The sequence below is a fragment of the Heteronotia binoei genome, chromosome 15, assembly GCF_032191835.1.
Source record: "Heteronotia binoei isolate CCM8104 ecotype False Entrance Well chromosome 15, APGP_CSIRO_Hbin_v1, whole genome shotgun sequence".
Lineage (NCBI taxonomy): Eukaryota > Metazoa > Chordata > Lepidosauria > Squamata > Gekkonidae > Heteronotia > Heteronotia binoei.
This window is the reverse complement of record NC_083237.1, coordinates 58069672-58091361: the sequence shown is the minus strand read 5'-3', so window position 1 is coordinate 58091361 and position 21690 is coordinate 58069672. Positions and strand designations below refer to the sequence as shown.

Here is a 21690-nt window from a genome sequence, read left to right as displayed (position 1 = left end):
CATATTTAATTCAGAGCATGCTGACCCAAGCAAACATCAGAAGCAACCATTAAACAATACATAAAGAGCACCAGCTCCATTCTTTGTTGCTCTCACAAACAAAAAAAGGTATATCAGTTCTAAGGGCTCCGTAGAGTTCCAGTAGTCCAGAAAAAGTCCAAAAACCCCCGTAATGTAACTGCGCAACGCTACACCGGTAAATATCCGTTTCCCTGTTCACTTCGTCAGGCGCATGCGTGCTGGAGAGACTGCAAACAAGTGATACAATCACATTCCATTCATTGAGTCAAGCACGAATGGCTGGTATCTCACCAAACCCTGCTTCCAGGGCCAGTTTGGTGTAGTGGTTTTGCGCAGACTCTTATCTGGGAGAACCAGGTTTGATTCCCCACTTCTCCACTTACAGCTGCTGGAATGGCCTTGGGTCAGTCATAGCTCTCGCAGGGTTGTCCTTGAAAGGACAGCTGCTGTGAGAGCTCTCTCAGCCTCACCCACCTCACAGGGTGTCTGTTGTGGGAAGAGAAGATATAGGAGATTGTAAGCTGCTATGAGTCTCTGATTCAGAGAGGACAAGAAGAAAAAGAAGAATTGCAGAGTTATACCCCACCCTTCTCTCTCTCCACTGCACCAAGAAGGGTGGGGTATAAATCTGCAGTCTTCTTATTCTTCCACCTGAAGTCGAGCTATGTAGGCCCCGAGGGACTCAGCCTTCTTCTTTCCGTTCCCTCCACAGACCGCAGTGGGCTGATCTGCGTCGACAAGATCGAGAAATGCCAAGAGACCTACCTGTTGGCGTTTGAACACTACATCAACTATCGGAAACACAACATTCCCCACTTCTGGCCCAAGCTGCTCATGAAGGTGACCGACCTGCGCATGATCGGGGCTTGTCACGCCAGCCGCTTCCTGCATATGAAGGTGGAATGCCCCACAGAGCTCTTTCCCCCGCTCTTTCTCGAGGTCTTCGAGGATCAGGAAGTCTAGGGTGGGGGGAAGAGAGGGAGGGAGCAAACAGGGTGGCACGGGAGAATCGGGGAGGCAGGCAAACCGGGACTGGGGCGACGTCTGGACTTGGGCTGCGGAGCCCCCACCTCATCACTTCGGACACAGATTTTCAAAAAGAAAAAAAAAGAATTTTTTTTGTTCTGTTTTGTTGTTTTCATTTTTTTTTTCTTTTCGTTTTTGTTTTTGTTTTGTTTTTTCTAAAATATTGCACGTCAGCATCAGCGAATCACACGGAAGCGGGAGGCAAGGCATCGGTGATAGGGGCTGGGACACCAAAAAGAAAGAAAGAAAGGAAAAAGGTTGAACTTCTACAAAAACTTTCCTTTACCAAGTAGACTTGTGCAGTAGCCAACGCTTTCGTCTAGGCAGACTTTAAAAAAAAACAGAAAAATGGGCAATATGATCTTCCTCCCTGCTTATTTTACACCCACCAATCCCCTTTTTTGTCCCGAAGTTGTCTTTCAGGGGTGAGACAAGTTGTCTTAAATTTTAAAACAATGAAGGGTGGGGGATCAATCCACATACTACTCTCCCTCCTCCAACCCCCCCCCCCCGCCACCTCCTTTGCCCTTTTTCCCATCTTGAAAGAGTTTCCCCCACCCCACCCCCCAGCACTGGAAACCGTCAGCGCCTCTGTGCTTTTAGCCCTGATCCAAACCTCTCTCGTTTAAATGGACTTGATTACCAATATATATAAATATATATATGTTTCTTTTGCACATAACAGTCCCAGGAAACGTTAGAGTGTGTTTGCTTGTTTTATTCTTATTTTTCAGTTTCTTTTAGAACTCTTAGCATTTAGTTATCCTCCCTAGGAGGCTAAAATATAAAATGCACTTTTTTTTTGTAAAAGAAATAAAAGATTTTTTTAAGAAAAAGAAAGAAAAGGAACAGAGAGAGAGAGAAAGAGAGAAATCCTATTAAATTATTGGTGGGTCGGAAGAGGGGGAGAGGAAAGTCCTAAGGTGGTTTGTCTAAAAACAAATAAAAACAACCCAGCTAGTTGAGGTTCTCAGTCCTAACCGTGAAGGACAGATGCACTTTGAAATAGGAAAAGGACACCCTTCCCTCTTTTCTCCTCCCCCACCGGGAAAAAAACAGGTGATTGAGTGAGAAATCTATTTTATTTTGCTTCGAATCGCACTGCAGGGCTCGAACTTACGGGGCGCCGGCTTCTTATTCCAGTGCTGAGGGGTTAAACTCATCACTCCCCACCAGAAATAAGATGTCAACCTCCCGCCCCTCTCCATCCCCTGAAACCCCCCCTCCCCTCCCTGTGGCCAATCTACCTCCATGTTGGGGAAGGAAGGCGGGGGGGGGGTCTAACGTCCCCGCTTACACTGCCCCCCCCCAGCTGCAGACCTGCATGCATCGCTCCCACCAGGCTCGGAAGCGGCCCTCGCTAACTCTTTGCACACGCTTTCCCGCGCCACGTGGCGATACCACAACTCTTGCTGCACTAACGTTCTCTGTTGCCCGCCCTTCCACGCTCTTCTCTCTTGGGGGGAGGCAACGAGCCAGAAACCTTGACTCTTCCCCGTTCCTGGAGAACCAAGTAAGGGTCGAATGCTTCCCCCCCCCTTCCCCCCTTTGATTTTTGTTATTGTTGTTGTTGTTGCAAATGGCACTTATCAGTGGAGAAGACAAAATTCACAGGAGGTTGGCCGCATCCCACAGTTCCAGCCGTTAAGGGATGGGGAGGGGGCGGCCAACTCTGCGTGAGAGAACCAGGGAGGTGCCAGGCTGCTTGCTGTCCGCTTAAAGCCCTTTCTCTGAGAATATCCCCTGCCCCTTACGCCCGTAAATATTTGTCCCTGTTCTCGCACCGGTCATGTTCACATCCACAGGGGAAAGGGCAAAGGCTTCCGTCGAACCGTGCCCATGTTCCATCTCTGGGGACAGAGGGAGCCACTGTTTGTATGAGAAGGGTCACCCCTCTTTGTCGCTTTCAGAAGACAAAAGCAACCCCGAGGGGAATCGCCGCGACAGTCTTTTGTGGCAAAATCAAGCAGGAGTCCGCTAGCACCTTCAAAACTGCCATAACTTTGGCCAGTGAAGGCTTTCTTGGGAGCTTCTGAAAGCTTTTGGGTGCATTAAATTGCGTTCAGGGCTTTCGTTTCTAGCAGGAACTCCTTTGCATGTTAGGCTGCACCTCCCCAATGCAGCCAATGCTCCTGGAGCTTACAGTGGGCCCTTTACTAAGAGCCCTATAAGCTCTCAGAGGACTGGCTACACGAGGGGAGCGCTGCCTGATATGCAAAGGAGTTCCTGCTACAAAAAGATAGCCCCGGTTGTGTCCATCGTGAAAGGGCTGCCGGACTCCCGTTTAGCAAAGAAACCCCGTTCTTCTGCACTTGTGTAGCATCGACGCCTCTGACACCTGGGGGGGGGGCAGAACCAAGCTCTTGGGTTGCAGGCACTAGGTGGGAAGGAATGGGGGCTGTCTCTTTCAGAGCCTTATTGCCCAAAAGGCTTGGCAGCGTTTAAAACCAGAACCAGAAAGCGTTAAAAACAAAACCAGAAAACGGTGCAGTCAACTCACATCTGGAAGAGCCAAATTAGACAAGCGAGGCAATGAAGAAGCACCTTGGATTTCCAGACTTAGCCAGCCCCCCCCTGTCTCGTCAGGGACATCTTTGCGTCATCCCCTTCTCACTATCTGCCCCGGTTGTTTGGGAAACAGGCCGACCCTTTAAAGCCACAATCAGCACTCGCTCCTTTCGTGGCAGCAGCATTGGAGGGCGGGGGGGGGGGGGGAGAGACAATGACCAGTGAGCCAGCCCCCCACCCCCCATCCCCACCACCCACTTCCCCAAATGGACTGCCAACCGAACCCCGTTTTCTACCACCAGCAGACCTTCCGGGTAGGTTCTTTTCCTCCGGGTTGGCAACGAGGTCGTGTTGGCCAAGGTGCAGACAGATGCTTCTTTGAGCGTCTGATTTGGGCCCCAAACCTTCAGTTGCTGATTGCTGTGCTAAAGTTGGGGAGTTTTAACAAAAACAAAGAGAAGACCACCAGCCTCCCGATTCCTTCTTTCTGTCCATTTCATTTTAACACAAACCAGACTGTGACCATCTTAAAGACACGTATTTTCGGCACTTAACATTGTTCTTGGGTCAGGCCTCTCTCCTGAGCCGCTTTTTCTGTGACGGATCTGTCTTTTTTTCCGTCAGTCTGTTAGGCAAGACTTCTTTTTTAAAAGCTGTAATGTAATATTGGCGCGGGGGAGTGACTTATTTTTTCTATTTTTACTCCCCTTTTGCCCAATCTCTCCTTTTCTTTTTCTGTCTCTCTCTCTCTCTCTGTCACTTGGTTTCCGTTGAGAAAAACCCTTTACCTCTTACCTCATTCAAGACGCTGTGGGAAATGTTCAACGATGGTTTGGGTGCATGTCAGATGTACCGTCGGAAGGTTCAGGGGCCGGCGTGTGGAGAACACAGCTCCAATTTAAGCTAATATACAGAAATATATATATAAGTATGTATAATTTTTTTAATTAACAAGGAAAAAAAATCTTTGTACGGGTCTGTTCACAAGAAAAAAAAAATACTACGCAAACAAAATTGGGGTTGGAAGAAAAAAAGTTTTTTTTTTTAAAAAAAACCATCTTAAAATGGCGTGCGGTTGATGGGGGGAGGGGGGGACTGCTGCTGAGTCGGTACTAAAACGTGGTCCGAAATCCTGATCAGAATTTATGAATGTGGTTGGTTGTATTCAGGCCTGTACTTCTAAACGCGCAAACACCACACAAGCATGGAATTCGGTATTGTGTTCAAATCCTGAGAGTCTCACTCTCCCTCTCGCTCTATTTTTTTTTTTTTACAAGAAGTTTGTAGTCCTTACGGCTATGAGCTAGACTTAAACTAAGCCTGGTAAAATCTTGAACCCAGAGTGGAAGTAGGCGGGGATTCCACGGCACGAGCAGAATAAATTATGCAAAATAGGCACCGATGCATTGCAGTTTTGCTTAATTATTCAGCTGTTCTTCGCATGGAATCCAACCTTTGTCTGTATGAGAGATGTTTAATTATTTTTTTTTTAAGCTCAGAATGATACAAAGCTATAATTGTTTTCCCAGTTAGCTTGCAGATGTGTCCACTGGAGCTGTATTGGGGGTGTGGAGGTGGGGGGAGGCAAAATGCAGTTGTATTTTTTTTGGGGGGCCTGGAAAATGTGAGTTAATCTTGGGGGAGGGGGCCTGTGGTGTGGCACAAGAGTGTATGGCTGGGGAAGGGGTGTAAAGCCGTGAATTTGGTGGCCTCTCTCCTAGCCTCGCAGTTCCTAATTTAAAACACTTTCAAGCAAAGGATGCTTCAATGTCCTGGTGCTCGGATCAGCCTTAGAGAAGCAACCAGCTCACAGAGATCACCTGACCTCTGCCCTCTCCTTCCCCCGCATCCCTTTCCCACAGGACCCCCACGTTCTTCGCTCCTTCCCATTTACAGCTCTGCTCCCTTTCAAAAATCTGCTCCGACCCCAACTCACCATTTCCGCAGCCTTTTTTAAAGCAAGCATTATAGAGACACTTGTGCACTTAACTCCCGTGTGATGTGCGGTGTGCTAAAAACTTGTGTGTGTGTGTGAGGGGATGCGCACTCGCCCGTCCATCCAGAAACTACCTTTATGCAATTTTGGCTTTGCTTCACTGTACACTAACTCCAGAGTTAGTGGTTTGCTTTCGAGTAAAGGCTCTAGACTCTTTCTCTTTGAGGGGCCCCAGAGGGAAACAGAAGATTTCTAAGGACCTTAAATAACAAACGGAGGGTTTATCATATAAACGTACGAATCCGCCTTACGGGAGCCGAACCATCCGTCTGTCTAGCTCAACGTTGCGTGCTTCAGTTAGCAAAAGATCTCTGGGTCTCAAGACTTGGGGCTATTCCCACTGGCGCTACTTGAAGACCAAATCAGACATCCAGCGCACATAGAATCTCTAGGCAGGCTTGTTCTTCAATGGAAACAAGGACACAGGAAAAGGGCATGCTTCGCCATGTATCTGTGAGCCCTTTTCCAGATCAAAATCTCCCCCCGCTCCCAATACACGTGTGTATACGCACACAGGTAGAGGAACTGCTTTTATTGGAGACAGCCATATTTTGAACCCGTGATTATCTTCATGCATTTCCTGCGCTCTGCCATAGAATCAGGTTCCCTTCCCATTAGCAAACGTTTTGCTTCCTTCCAAACTGGAGCATCCACCGCTTTTTAAATGTGCTGTTTTGTAAAAGTGTGCACGTTGTTAGCACACCTATTTATGGTATACACACACTTCCTTAGACCCGAGTAACTTTCCTCGGAGAGCCAGTTTGGTGTAGTGGTTAAGTGTGCGGACTCTTATCTGGGAGAACCGGGTTTGATTCCCCACTCCTCCACTCGCACCTGCTAGCATGGCCTTGGGTCAGCCATAGCTCTGGCAGAGGTTGTCCTTGAAAGGGCAGCTGCTGTGAGAGCCCTCTCCAGCCCCACCCACCTCACGGGGTGTCTGTTGTGGGGGAGGAAGGGAAAGGAGATTGTGAGCCGCTCTGAGACTCTTCGGAGTGGAGGGCGGGATATAAATCCAATATTACCTTCTTCTTCTCTTTGGTAGTTGAATATTCCTTCGCACACCTTTTTCCTTTGCTTTCATTCTTTCATTTCCTTTGCTTTCATTCGCCTGCTGCTTTTTATCACTATGCAAAAACACTCCCGTAAAGGTAAAGTTAGATCGATTTGGGCTTTCCTTCCTTCAGTTCTGCCCCTTTAACCTCTTCCCGAACTCGCTGCAACCCCCTCCCCCAGCCTGTGGTATCATTTCAGGTAGGGCCATGTCCTAGACCTTCCCTTAGGTTTCCCTTCCCACCCACCCCCCCCCCCGAACAAAAATAGGGGGTGACAAAGAGCCAGCTGGCTGGTGTGGAACGGAGCGGCCATTTCTGATAAAGCGGGTCTCCGTAGACAACCTGGAGCGTCACCTATGAGTTGTGGTCGGACCACCTCACAATTCGACCATGTGGATATATGAAGCTGCCTTAGATATCAGCTGGACTCGGCAATTCATATCGCCCAGTTTTGTTTATTCCCAAACAATGTCTGGCACCCTAGTCAAGGCTAACTTCTGTCACCCTTCCCCCCCCCACCGAGTCACATGGAGGGGCGTGCAATTTGGTACCCCCAGAATACTGGCGCTCTAGGCGATCGCCTAGTTTGCCTCAGTCACTTGGGGAGGGGCGCTAGTTATTGGCCAGTAAGCTTCTGCCTCTTTGGTTATCCGTGCAGAAAAGATTATCCTGGGGTCCAGCTCTTCGGACCCCTACATGGCCTGCACAAATTTCCTCTTCTCCTCAGCTGTCGAGGGAACAGAAACTCTCTTTAACTGGGTTGCATCCAGTTGTGTTACAGGTACCGCGCCTGCTTCCGTGTGGTATAAATGCAAAAACGCACACCACATTCTTATTCTCCGCCGTTCTCTCAGCCATCGTTTTTAGGCATTTTTAGCCATACGTCCTAAAACATCTTGTGAGGTCTCTGGAGACCGTTTCCTATCTCTTGAAGGTGAAAAGGAAGACATTAATGTCTTTTCCCACATCTTTTGAAAGTGAACGCTAGGGATTTGGGCCGCCTGCCCTTCTCTTGAGCCATAACAAGTAGAAGAGATGTAGAGGGTAAGCCAAACCTGCCTTCAGAGCTCCGCTGCCACAAGGAAGTGACAAAACAGCCATTTTGTCCCTCAACTTTTCCCCCCAATCTACCTCTGAAACTTCTTTATGTTAGAAAGTGACATCTGAGTGCTAGCTGCCGAATTCCTCTTGTTCTCCCCTTTGACAGATAAGAATTTATTTTGATCCCAGTATGACGCAGGAGTCCATGGTCTTGTCACCCCTTTCTGATTAGGGGGGGTAGGCTGGTACCTCAGAGACAGCTGCCCCACACACACGCACACACCCCATGTCATTTGTGTCCCTTTTTGTGGAAGTATCAGTTACATTAACTAATCTCTTTCACACCAAATAATACCCTTTCAGCGCCCTTTGGCAGTCATTCGCAAGTGGACTTTGCCGTTTCGCACAATGAAATCCAGTCGCAAAGCGGATCGAAAGTGTATTATTCGGCGTGGGCCAAAGCACAGAGAGCCATTTCTCCTGGTACAGGCAAAACGGCAGAGGGCTGTGAAGAGCCACCCATTTTGAGTAGACTTGCATGCTCTGTGAGGGCTAGCCCCTGCGTGCACGAACTTGGGTGGTCTCGGTCCTGCCTGTGTGACGACATTTTTCTGTGTGGTATGCACTGGCATTTGTGTACGCAGCGTGTCAGATACGTGCATCAGTGGTTGTCTCTCCAGATATTTAGACATCTCTGGGAGAGGCACTTCCAGGATCTACGTTTGAGAGCCCTGGGCATATGCCACGTGTACAATCAACTCAGGTGCATGTTTCAAATGTGTGTGACTGAGCGGATTGGTTTTTTTCCCCCCTTGTGTGTGTGTGTGGTTTTCTGTCAGGATAGGCACACGTCCGCAGTCAGTTTTATCCCTCTGTGTTAAGTGCAGGAAGTCCCGTCCCCTCTGTGTGTGTGTGCACAACTTTTTCTGTGCTTCCAGCTCGAGAGCTGACCTAGCGTGACTGTATTTCCACACAGGGTGCAGGGAACTTGCCTCCACCTCGTGGGCTGTGCATACCTAGCCCGCAGCTTGTTCGTGGCCAAATAAACACGCTTGACGAATGTCAGATGTCAGCCCGTGGTCTCGTCGTTCCATGTTTGGGGCTATCGGGTGAAGCGTTTGGGTTGTTTTCCAGCACAGAGATATACATATTGGAGTGGCTGCTAAAATAAGTGTGATTGTTTTCATGTGCGGGGAGCGTGCCCTCTGTACGTGTGTGCACGTGTGCTTCAGTCTACCCTATTTGCGGTCACAAGAGTGCGGGAGTGAGATCTCTCTCTCTCTCTCTCTGCCTAAAACACTCCGGCCAGCTTCCCCCGTCTCCCCCCATTCTCCCTCTCACTCACCCTCTTCACCAGGGGGCTGAAACACTCCCCATTCCTCCCTCTCTCCCCTTCTTTCTGGAGGCCTTATTCTTTAACCAGCCAGTAGGGGGTGCTTTCATATATATATATACCAAGCAGTGTACAGTTTATTCCGGATTTGTAATTCTTGTAAATATTTGTACATAGCAAGGCATTCAGTGCAGAATCTCTCTCACTCTCTCTCTGCCCTTCTGTTAAGCATCTTGCAAGGCGTTTTTTTTAAAAAAAATGCCCCGATTATCTGGAAGGGAGCCGGGCAGGGTATTAATTCTTCATTGCCTTATACTAAATAATGAAGTCTCATTACCCAGTAATCTTTTGGTTCTCACTCTGCTTGCCAAGTACAGCCAGCTCAAGGAAACAGAAGCGTCTAATCGGTGGGTGGGAATTGAAGTCCTGAGGGAAACGGGCCCCGGTGGTTCCATCTCGAACATCCCAAAGTATAAATGCTTATTTGGGATGTGTGCGTGTACATGGATGTATATGCGTATGTGTATATATAGGGGACAGATGCACAGCGGCTCTCTAGCACAAGGCCTGTCGAACTGAATCGCTTTCGTTTTAACGGGGTTTGTGCAACGGAATATCCCACGCAGAGCTGCCCGCGGGGTTTGTGTACATATAGACGTAGCCCAGTCAACACTGTGTGTGTGTTAATAAACATGCAGCCTTGCCTATGCACACAAAGCGTTAAGCCTCCCTGGGCACTTTTGCACATTTGCGCCCCACACACACACACACACACACACACACGTTGCACAACCTCCCATCTCAAATCCCTCCCCAATTGCGGTTGGAAGTTGTCTCCCTCTCTCTCTCATGCAGCTCGTTTGGTTCCCTTCCTCCTCCTTCCGTTGACAGGAGTCTCTTGCTGTTCTCAGCCTCACGGAGCATGAGGTTGTCCCACTCAAATTTAGTGTGCCCCTGGATGCCATATTACTGACCCTTCTTGTTGGTCTTATTTACTGAGTAGCCCTAGAATCATTGGGCTGAACTGCGTGGCGCCCCCCCCCCCACCCTTACCTCCTGGCAATTGGTCATCCGTGGCTGCCTGAGGCATACAAGACCCACTCTTGGTTCCTAAACTTTGTGGTAAAGAGGAATGGCTCTGTACCAAATTCAAGGCATTTTCTGTAGCAGGAACTCCTTTGCATATTAGGCCACACACCCGATATGTAGCCAATCTTCCTGGAGCTTACAGTACGCCCTGTACTAAGAGCCCTGTAAGCTCTTGGAGGATTGGCTCCATCAGGGGGGCGTGACCTAATATGTAAAGGAGCCCCTGCTAGAATTCTATCTCTGGACCCTGTACTAAGAGCCCTGTAAGCTCTTGGAGGATTGGCTCCATCAGGGGGGCGTGACCTAATATGCAAAGGAGCCCCTGCTAGAATTCTATCTCTGGACCCTGTACTAAGAGCCCTGTAAGCTCTTGGGGGATTGGCTCCATCAGGGGGGCGTGACCTAATATGTAAAGGAGCCCCTGCTAGAATTCTATCTCTGGACCCTGTACTAAGAGCCCTGTAAACTCTTGGAGGATTGGTTCCATCAGGGGGGCGTGACCTAATATGTAAAGTAGCCCCTGCTAGAATTCTATCTCTGGACCCTGTACTAAGAGCCCTGTAAGCTCTTGGGGGATTGGCTCCATCAGGGGGGCGTGACCTAATATGTAAAGGAGCCCCTGCTAGAATTCTATCTCTGGACCCTGTACTAAGAGCCCTGTAAGCTCTTGGAGGATTGGCTCCATCAGGGGGGCGTGACCTAATATGTAAAGAAGCCCCTGCTAGAATTCTATCTCTGGACCCTGTACTAAGAGCCCTGTAAGCTCTTGGAGGATTGGCTCCATCAGGGGGGCGTGACCTAATATGTAAAGTAGCCCCTGCTAGAATTCTATCTCTGGACCCTGTACTAAGAGCCCTGTAAGCTCTTGGAAGATTGGCTCCATCAGGGGGGCGTGACCTAATATGTAAAGGAGTTCCTGCTACCAAAAAAAGCGCCCCCCGATGAGTCTCACCCCTCATTGCCAGTACCAACCAGGCCACATCTTGTGCAAATAAGTTAACCTTGGATTTAATTCTCCTAGGCAAAACTCTTGTATGTCCTTTAGTGGAGCGCAGCCAAAGGTCTGCGGTTGTGTGAGGCGGCCCTTAAGCCATCCAGTCATGTTCCAGAAAGGGGGCAGGAACCATAGGGCTGCCCTCCGAGCATTTGTTGTCCTTGGAGCCTGCAACGTTTAGCCAAAGAACCCTTTTTGCAGCTCAGGCCTCTCCTCCACACCAGTTCATGCCCATCAAATCGGGAGGCGGCAAGGGACGGCCCAAACTCTCTTCCTCTTCTGTAGTTTTTTTTTTTTTAAGGGTCTCTGTGTAGGACCACCTCTGTGTAGGGCTCACCCTTCCCACCTCCATTCCTGAAGGGGAACCGGGTAGCTTTTGGCATGCATATTCGATAAGGAGGGCAGAGGGGAAAAGACAGCCTGAGGGCTGGAGCTGCAGCCTAGGGATGTACGCAAAGCGCTCACTGCAGAGAGCAGAAGACGTTCTCGTGGGCCCATCTTGTAGGAGGCAGTACAAAACGTCTTGTAAGCCCTGACGGGGGGGGGGGTAGGCTGACAGATGCAGAGTCTTTAGAGAGAAGAGCAGAGCTCAGGGCGAACCCCTTTCCCCACAACCCACAGATGTCACGCCACTTAGCACCGCCGCCACCATGCCTGTCATTTCTGATCTTGCCTCTTTACGCCGTGGTGCCAGCCAAGGGCAGCAGCGTCGCCCGAGGGTCGTAGCCAGCGGGGGGGTCTTGGAGGCAGGGCCCCCTAAAGAATCTGCAGCGCCCCACCTAATCTTTCCCTTTTAGTGGGAAGGAAGATTGGGTGGGGGTTACTGCAGATTCTGTAGGGGGCATCGCCCGCAGGGCTCTGCTCGCTACAGCCCTGCGCGTCCCCCCCTCCTTCTGGAGGGTACCGACCCAAGTCATTTCTATCGAGTTGGTATCCATGCTGTCTCAAGACCTCTGGAACCAGGGCCCCCTTTAACCTCCATGGAGGGCAGCAAATGACTGTGACAATTTGACAAGCAGAACGGAGCCCTGGGAGGGGGTGGGGAGCAGGTCGGTTCCATCCCAGGGGCCCCTTTGGAAGGTGGTGGCTCTCTTCCTGTACCGTTTCTCAGTATTCCTTTGCCAAGTACATACCTCATATAGATCCTGCAGATCACACCGTTCTTCTGACCCCCTTCTCCCCCCCCCCACAAACAGCCCCTCCTCCCTAACCCGTCACTCTTCCCAGCTGACCTTAGTTCCGAAAAGGTATTAATACACAAGCGATTGCAAGATTTGGATCCAGGCTTGGTTTGGGGAGGGTGGAGCCGCTCTCAAATATTTGGGGGAAAGGCGTTTCCAATAAGGGGGCACCCCCGTTCGCCCCACCTACTATGCATTGCGGTGGGGGGTTTTCCCCTCCTGCCTCACAGTCCACAGCAGGGAAAGGAACTCTGAGCAGGGCGTTAGTGAATGTACGTTTGGGGACGCGAGGTGTTTTTTCAGTGTGTTTCAGAAGGGGTGGCGGGCCAGGAGGGGTCCGAGGGAGGGAGACCATCACCGTCCCTTCCTTCTGCCCTCTTCTCCTCACCCCCTTATGCCCCTCCCTCTTCCCCTCCCTGGGTTTTTTTTTTGCGTCTGGGAAGCAGGAAAGCTGCTGATATTAAAAAGAGAAAAAAAAAATACGACAATCACAATTTGTCTGTGACGTGCGATTTTGAAAAAAAAAAAACCTAAAAAGTTTGGGGCGGGGGAAAAAATAACCCTTTTTTTGTGTTTTTGGTCAGGATTTTAAAGAAAGATATTTTTATGGTAATTGTCGCTGGTCTATTTTACTATATATTTATGTAATAAATATATGATTAAAAAAAACAAACAAACCTACCCTAAAAAAAAAAAAACTCACAGCCCCAACTGGTTTTTGGCGTCTCATTTCTGGCGAGTGCGGGGAAGAGGGATTGTGCGCGGAGTGCGTATGCGGGGTGTGCATGCGCACAAAAGGCATTACATGACAGCTTTCCTTTAAATAGAAGGACATGGAGAAAGGATTCTGGCTTTGCAGCATGGCTGTATAGAAGTGGGGGATTCTCAGGACCCCACCGTTTGCCCAATGGGACACTCCGCCAGCAGCCCAAAAAAAGGTGATTGGACCTCTGCTTGCCCAACAGCGTGGAATCCCAGACTTCGGAGGCAGGGAGACTACAGGAATGGTGCAGGCGAAGGCCCGTCCAGAGAAAACGAGGGTGGTGCCAGAAGACAGAACAGGATCTGTTTGCAGCTGAAAATGATACGTGAAAGGAAGTAGTCCAGGCGTGGCCAAACTCGCAGCACGGACGTATAGAAGTGTGGGATTCTGTGTGTGGAAGAGCCACGTGTGGCTCCAGAACTGCAGTTTGGCCACTGGCAAAGAGGTTTTTGTTTCTCCTCCTCCCCCTCAAAAAAAAAAAAAAAGGCTTGACCAGAAACAACAGTGTGAGACCGAAGCAGTGCCTTCCTCAAACATTCGGCTGTAGGTTATCCTGCTCCAGTTTTATCTGTGCCAGTGGGTTCCACGGAATCGGTGGGGCAAGCTCCCCTATTTCAGAGGGACATGTTTTCTTTAGAGCGGGGGCGTAAAAAAAATCTTTCTCCCTGAACCCAACCTTGGTTTGTGCAGTTCCATTCTGCCCTCTTACACGGAGCAGACCCACCCCGCATTTAATCACGGTATCCCTCCTCCCAGGGCTATTTTTGTAGCAGGAGCTCCTTGGCATATTAGGCCACACCCCTTCGATGCAGCGAATCCTGGAGACCCTGTAAGCTCCTGGAGGATTGGCTACATCAGGGAGGTGTGGCCTAATATGCAAAAGAGTTCCAGCTACAGCTACAAAAAAGCCCTCCCAACCTAATCTTTGGTCCACCACCCTCCGCGAGCAAGAGCCGGCGAGACGAGGAAGGGGGGAAACGGAGACACACAGCAGAGGACTCTGGCAGAAGGCAACGGAGGCAAAGTTTGTGATTCAATATATTACTCCAGCCCCACGGCAGGGAGGAGTGGCCATTCTATTCACAGAACTCCAATATACAGAGATTATATATATACAAAGTCAACGGGGGGCCGCTTCCGTCCAGGTGGGTCAGGGAGGGGCAGCAGCTGTGCTAACGCCGATATAAATAAAGTAAGCCAGGTCCAAGCCCAGGAACGGTCCCTGTTAGTGCAACGATGGGAGGGGGCAGGCAGCAGAGACGCTCCCCCCTCCGCCCTACTGAGCATCAATGCGGAAGGAGAGCAGCTTCTCCGAGTGCATGTTGTTGAGGGTGCGGAGGTCGGGGAGCTTGAGCAGCAGCTTGGTGAAGCGGGAGGTCTCCTGGGGGTGGTTCTTCATGATCAGGGCCCGCAAGGCGCGGATGAGTGTCTCTTGAAGCTGCTCCACCGAGGCCGGGTTCTCGATGCCGGAACGGTCTGTGGAGGACAAGGAGAAAGAAAACGGGCGATGAAGTGTCACGTACGCAAGAGTTTTTTCAGTTCCAGGGCTGAATCCAGCTGGCTTTTCTCCACGCAGTTTTGGGTTGGATCCAGCTGGCTTTTCCACTCAATAGGGTTGAATCCAGCTGGCTTCTCAATACAATTTTGCTCAATTTCCCTCCTAATCACAGCTGCTGGCCTAATGAGTTATCCCTTCCTGTGGAAGGAGGGACGGTGGCTCAGTGGTAGAGCATCTGCTCAGTAAGCAGAAGGTCCCAGGTTCAATCTCTAGCATCTCCAACTAAAAAGGGTCCAGGCAAATAGGCATGAAAAACCTCATCTTGAGACCGTGGAGAGCCACTGCTGGTCAGGGAAGGGACAGTGGCTCAGTGGTAGAGCATCTGCTCAGTAAGCAGAAGGTCCCAGGTTCAATCTCCAGCATCTCCCAACTAAAAAGGCTCCAGGCAAGTAGGCGTGAAAAACCTCAGCTTGAGACCCTGGAGAGCCACTGCTGGTCAGGGAAGGGACAGTGGCTCAGTGGTAGAGCAGCTGCTTGGCAAGCAGAAGGTCTCAGGTTCAATCCCCGGCATCTCCAACTAAAAAGGGTCCAGGCAAGTAGGCGTGAAAAACCTCAGGTTGAGACCCTGGAGAGCCACTGCTGGTCAGGGAAGGGACAGTGGCTCAGTGGTAGAGCATCTGCTCAGTAAGCAGAAGGTCCCAGGTTCAATCCCCGGCATCTCCAACTAAAAAAAAGGGTCCAGGCAATACAGGAAACGGTAACAGCATTTTAAAGCAATCCTATATACTACTATACAACTGTAGAATCAAATTAAACAATTAAGATACACACTATAACTGCCTGAATCATCTATTCCCTCTACCCTCTTCCCCCCGCCCCCGGAAAAAACAAAAACCCTCCAATTCAGAAATAAATCAGATTCTGCAAGTTATTGGACAAGATATCACGATCCATTAGGTATGTGACTAAGGGCGACCAGGTAGATATCACTCTCCATTCATAGCAATCTGCTGAATAATCTCATACGTGTTATAGGCTAATTTGTGAATTAATATTTTAATAGCTGCCACCAGACTCTTAATAGCCTCAAATGGGTGGACAAAAACCCTCCGTCTGTAGAGCAATGGCATCTTAAGCTTTGGGATCTATTCCTAGTTCACGCAAGGGTGAGCAACACGGGCACACTGGCTGCCAGTTTCCCGCCTACCTGGTACCGCAAGAGCTCTTGTGTCAGCTGCCAACGCTGGCAGCGTCCGTCACGGAGACGGCAGTCTGCCAGATCTAACTACGTCCTGGTTCCTTTGCTCTCATTGGGCGCATTCCCTTCCAGCCTTCCAGAAGGCTGCGGGACCATCCGATACTCAATTCAGCCATGGCCTGATTTTCTCGGTCTCGAGGACTCTACACCCTGGCAGGGTGTTTGTTATTAAGAGCCAACTATGAGCTAGCACCGTGGCATTTTCCAAAGGAGCTTGACTGCTGAAGCCAATGCCCTGCCCCAAGGAGCATACAATCTTCAAGTTTCATCTGTGGGGGCTGGAGCACATAGGGAGCAAGGCAGCAATAAAGATACGGAGCCACATAATTAGATTTCCTTTCAGCTGGGACAGTGAGCTAAGCTGTTAAAAGACCACAGATTCAAGGAAAAGGTGAGTTTGCAGAAGAGAGAGGCAGTTTTGGTTCCGGGCTGAATCCAGCTGGTTTTTCCACTCAGTTTTGGTTTGGATCCAGCTGGCTTTTTCACTAAATAGGGTTGAATCCAGCTGGTTTCTTAACACGATTTTGCTCAATTTCCCTCCTAATTACAGCTGGTGGCCTAATGAGTTACCCTTCTTCCTGTGGAAGAAGGCGGGATGGTGGCTCAGTGGTAGAGCATCTGCTCAGTAAGCAAAAGGTCCCAGGTTCAATCCCCGGCATCTCCAACTAAAAAGGGTCCAGGCAAATAGAAACCTCTGAAGTGAGAAATCTCAGCTTGAGACCCTGGAGAGCTGCTGCCACACTGGGTAGGCAATACTGACTGATAGACCAAGAGTCTGATTCAGTATAAGGCAGCTTCGTATGTTCATATGTTCCTTTCTCTAGCTGGATCCAACCCATTAAGACCTACAAAACAGAGCATGTGCAGTTGCTTAAGGTACCAGGAAGGCTTCTGGGTAGTGTGTCGGCATGGAAAACACGCAAAAAGGATTGCAGAAAAGTTCAAAAACCTAGACAGACTAGTTACCTAGCGGAGGAGGCCCCAACCTTTTTGAGCCTACAGGGACACCTGGAATTCAACCACAGCATGACGGGCGCAGCAACGAAATGGCCACTGCAGGAGGCAGAGGTAGCCACAAAATGGCGCCCACTGCTTAACTTCAGGAACTGCATGGGTGTTGCGGTGGCAGCCACTGCCCAAGCCACATTTTTAACAAAATCAGCACAGCCAATCAGATCTCCCAACCGTTGATCAGAAGCCTTGCTAAGCAAGGGGCCCCACCCACTTCTCAAAATCACTTTGTAGACATTAGAAAATGTGTGGCACGTACCACATTTGGGTTCTTCACCCAAAGGGCGATTAACCCATGGAATTTACTGCCATAGGAGGTGGTGGTGGCTACAAGCATAGAAGGGATTGGATAAACCTATGAAGCAGAGGTCCATCAGTGGCTGTTAGCCACAGGGTACAGATGAAACTCTCTGACCGGGGCAGTGATGCTCTGTATTCTGGGTGCTTGGGAAGGGCACAGTGGAAGGGCTTCTAGTGTCCTGGCCCCACTGGTGGACCTCCTGATGGCACCTGAGGGTTTTTTAGCCACTGTGTGAGTGTTAGACTGGATGGGCCATTGGCCTGATCCAACATGGCTTCTCTTCTGTTCTTACGAGCCAATCGCTTACCTGCAGAGACCAGCACCACAGCGGTGAAAAGCCCCAGCTCTTCTTCGGAGAGGTCCAAGGCACTCAGCTTCTCGCTGAACTCAAACATGGAGGTCAGCAGGTCCCCCATGCCCATCCCCCACAGCTCCTCCAGACTGTACTTGGTGCGACTCATGAACGTCACCGTCTGCTCCTTCACATTGAAGAGGGAGGCGAACCGCACCATCAGCACCTGACAGGGAGAGAGGGAGGCGGTAAGGCCACACGGAAAGGCTACGTGCAGGAATGCCAGGCTAACAATGCCTAAAATTTGATATATTTTTTTGGACAAGAAAGATTCTCCTGCCGACCCAATGAAGTCATAAACAACACCCTGTTTTAAAGGCAATCATGCGTTTCAGGGTGGTGGTTTTTTCGCAAAAATTATCTTTAGTACAACTGTCTTTGTAGGGTTCTGTATTGTAAACTCTCGCACTCTGGATAACAAAAGGCATCAAGGCCCAAGCCCCCTTCCAACGTGATTCTGTCTCTTAAGAGGTGGGATTGCCTGATGTTCAAAGCACGGTAATGTCACTGTAACCCATCAGCACATGGAAGCTATGGCACGAGCCCCTAAATCATTGGTAGCCAAACTGTGGCTCTTTCAAACATATTGTGCGGCTCTTGAAGCCCCCACCACCCTGTTAGCCAGCTTGGAGGAGAAATCTATCTCTTTAAATCACTTATCCAAGCCAAGCCAGCGGCTTGGAGAATACATTTAAAATTGCTTTCTTTTCACCACTCCCTCCCTCCCCAATCTACTTCTTTCCTTCCTTCCAGCTCTCAAACATCTGATGTTCACGTCTTGTGGCTCTCAAATATCTGAAATTTATTTTATGTGGCTCTTACGTTGAGCAAGTTTAGCCACCCCTGGTCTAGATGCTGTCCTTTACCCTCCTAAGCCCTGCCAGGACTGCTGTTGCGCAAATCCTGTTTGTTTCAAATGGCCTAGTAGCAAAGAACTTTCTGAAGACGGCAAAGTGTGTTGCGATGTAATGTGGTTCGGGATGGAGGCTTTGGTTTTTAGAAAGCTTATATGGAGGGAAGAAACCCAGTCGTTCCAGCTCTAACTCTCAGAAGATATTCTGGAAAATATCTTTGGCTGCTCAAGTAAGGCAAAGTAATCCTAAATACATCCTCTGTAATAAATGCCACGGAACTCAGCAGAATTATTTCTGAATATACACACACACAAGGTGAAGGTAAAGGCCTATGCAAGCACCAGTCGTTTCCGACTCTGGGTGATGTCGCATTATGATGTTTTCTCGGCAGACTTTCTACGGGGTGGTTTGCCATTGCCTTCCCCAACACACACACAATCAGGCTGCAAATAATGTTGCTTCTCTCCAGAACTCCCAAACCAGTCATTTGTCAAAAATGTTGTTCTTTGTAGCCTTTGCTTTGGGTGTGACTAAGATCCATCCAGTCTGCTGACAGCCGATTCAGACTCTAATTATTCCTAACAAGCTTGCATTTCAAAGAGATGACAGCAGATCGCAGTCTTTAAATGTATGCTCATTAGGTGGGGGGAAGGGGGGGATTCTGACAAAAGAGATGCATGGGATTTTTTTCAAGAAACTGTCCCCTGTTCTCCCTCCCATTTCAGACAACAAACCAACAATTAGAGAAAAATTCTCTCCGCCACCAATATGCACTCCAGAAAGCCAGTTTGGTGTAGTGGTTAAGGGCACGGGCTCTAATCTGGGAAGAACCTGGTTTGATTCCCCCCTCCTCCTCCACAGGCAGCTGCTGGTGTGACCTTGGGTCAGCCACAAGTTCTCTCAGCCACCAAGTAATACACCATCTCTCAGTTTGCAAAAATATATTGCAAGAATTGTGTACAACACATAATAAACAATACAATAATGATAAAGATCGGTGGTGCTAGGACCTTTTAAAGTTAACAGAAACCCCAAGGGGGCCAAAAAACCCCATCCCCCAATGAATAGATATAAGTCCAAACTTGGAAATAGTCCAACTGGAATTCACAAAGTAGGTGCTCCTGAGGTACGTAGCCGCTTTCTTAAAAAGACGTCTCTCTAGATTGTGATGACGTTTCAATTCTTTCTTCAGTTCTACATTCTCTAATCCCAGCATCAAGCTTCTCATTTCAGTGTGAACATCAGGCACTTTCACACTGAAATGAGATGTTCACACTGAAATGAGAAGCTTGAAGCTGTGATTAGAGAATGCAGAATGGGGTTCCTAAATAACTGAGCCACTTGAACTGAAGAAAGAACTGAAATGTCATCAAAATCTAGAGAGACGTCTTTTTAAGAAAGCGGCGATGTTGAAGCTATGTTCCTCAGGAGCACCCACCTTGTGAATTTCAGTTGGACTATTTCCAAGTTTGGACACATATCTATTCATTTGGGGACAGGGTTTTTTGGTCTCTTTGAGGTTTCTGTTACTTTAAAAGGCCCTAGCACCGCTGACCTTTATCATTATTGTATCGTTTATTATGTGTTGTGCACAATTCTTGTAATATATTTTTACAAACTGAAAGATGGTGTATTACTTGGCGGCTTTGATCAGTCTACTAATTACACCAAGTGCCTTTCAAATAGCGGCACAAGTTCTCTCAGAGCTGTTCTCTCAAGAGCAGATCTCTCAGGGAAGGGAAAGGAGGCTGTACGCTGCTCTGAGACTGAGTGAAGGGCAAAGTATAAATCCAGTGTTCCTTCTTCCCAAAACACCGCTAGCTTTAGCCTAGGAAAGAACAGCAGCAGGCAAGCCACAGACATGGGTGAATCCCTCTTACCTCAAATGTGCCGGCTTTCAGGAGGGAGACCTGGTCGTGCTGGGAAAGTTCCCGGAAGCCCGGGATGTGCTTGGCAAATTCCACGACCTCTCGGACGGCCGGGGTGAAGCTCAGCGAGAAGTCCTCCCAAATCTCCTGGACTGTGCGGCCGCTGCGGCCATGGGGGTGACAGTTCATGGGGCACGCCTGGTGGGAGAAGGAAGGAGGAATCTTGTTAGATGGAGAACCCACAGAAGGAACCCAGAGTTAGAGCAAACCTATGCAGATGGGGGGAGGGGGCTTTCCTGTCTTATGATGGCGCTTCCACACGTGCTGAATAGTCCATTTTCCATCTACTTCAGCCATCGTTTCCAAGTGAATTTTGCTGTTTCGCACATTTGCCAGGGGTTCTTTTTTTTGGCCACCGAGTCACAGTTGGCTTATGGCGACTCTGTGGGGTTTTCGAGGCAAGAGGTATTCAGAGGTGGTTTGCCAGTGCCTAGTTCTGTGTCAGAAGAGCCCCGTGGCGCAGAGTGGTAAAGCTGCAGTCCGAGCTCTCTGCTCACGACCTGAGTTCGATCCCGGCGGAGGCTGGGTTCAGGTAGCTGGCTCCAGGCTGACTCAGCCTTCCATCTTTCCAAAGTTGGTAAAATGAGTACCCAGCTTGCTGGGGGAAAAGGTAAATGACTGGGGAAGGCAATGGCAAACCACCCCATAAAAAGTCTGCTGTGAAAACGTCGTGATGCGACCTCACCCCAGAGTGGGAAACAACTGGTGCTTGCACAGGGGACTGAGTACCTTTACCTTTTAGTTCTGTGTCACGACCCTGGTATTCCCTTGGTGGTCTCCCATCCAATTACTAGCCAGGGCTGACCCTACTTCGCTTCCGAGCGCCGATGAGATCAGGCGAGCCTGAGACGTCCACATTAGGGCACCGCTTCTCTAAACCCAACTTTTATTCTTCCCCCCTCCCAGCCTTGGAGAGTGTAGTATGCTTCCCTGGCTGGATTATTTGCCAAGGCTGCCCCTCCATCTGAGGTCTCATTGGAAGCATCAGTATTATTGGACCACGCTTCATGTGCCAGTCTTCCCCATAATCCATCTATGGGGCCAGTCAGCCTGAAAAAACGCCCATTTATGCACTCGGTTGTGAAGCCAGACTTCAATGGATGCAACACTTGAAACGGTTTTTTATCCCTTTCTGGTCAGTGAGGGCCTTCTCCGCCAGAGTTGTGCCCAACGCCAACCGTTTCCCTTCTTGCTCGTCAAGTTCAAGGCTGTGACTCGTGTTGCGTTTTCTTTTCAACCAGGGGTTGTTTTGTAGACAAATAAGTGGTGGAGCTCATTAGCATAACTCATTAGCATATGCTGCCTCCCCCCCTCCCGCCCAGCCAAAAGCAACCCGACGCAAGAAAGGAGAGCCCTGGAAGAGCGAGGCCTGCTTGGGCTGGCTAGAGATCCAGCCAGCCCAAGCAGGCCTCGCTCGTCTGGGGCTCTCCTGGGCCACCCTCCCCAGTCAAAGGGCCAGCAAGCTACCTGCCTGCCAAAATCAC

At 49.5% G+C, this 21690-nt stretch overlaps 2 protein-coding genes across 3 annotated transcripts in view; one reads left to right on the top strand and one right to left on the bottom strand.

The window, feature by feature from the left end:
- The window catches only part of THRA (thyroid hormone receptor alpha), a 231283-nt gene extending 229794 nt beyond the window's left edge, over positions 1 to 1489 (top strand). The window contains 1 exon segment of the mRNA XM_060256782.1: positions 734 to 1489. Within this exon segment, the coding sequence (XP_060112765.1) occupies positions 734 to 984 (251 nt within the window). The 3' untranslated portion in view covers positions 985 to 1489.
- NR1D1 (nuclear receptor subfamily 1 group D member 1) overlaps positions 1 to 21690 on the bottom strand; it is a 375483-nt gene that overhangs the window by 335199 nt on the left and 18594 nt on the right. Inside the window, exons 6-8 of one of the 2 annotated variants that reach the window (XM_060256781.1) lie at positions 20159 to 20344; positions 17380 to 17590; positions 14266 to 14480 (exon numbers count right to left, since the gene is read on the bottom strand). In XM_060256781.1, coding sequence (XP_060112764.1) covers positions 14281 to 14480; positions 17380 to 17590; positions 20159 to 20344 — 597 coding nt within the window. In that variant the 3' untranslated portion in view covers positions 14266 to 14280. Of the gene's footprint in view, positions 1 to 14029; positions 14481 to 17379; positions 17591 to 20158; positions 20345 to 21690 lie in introns of those variants that run through there. The other variant, XM_060256780.1, reaches the window with a different exon arrangement.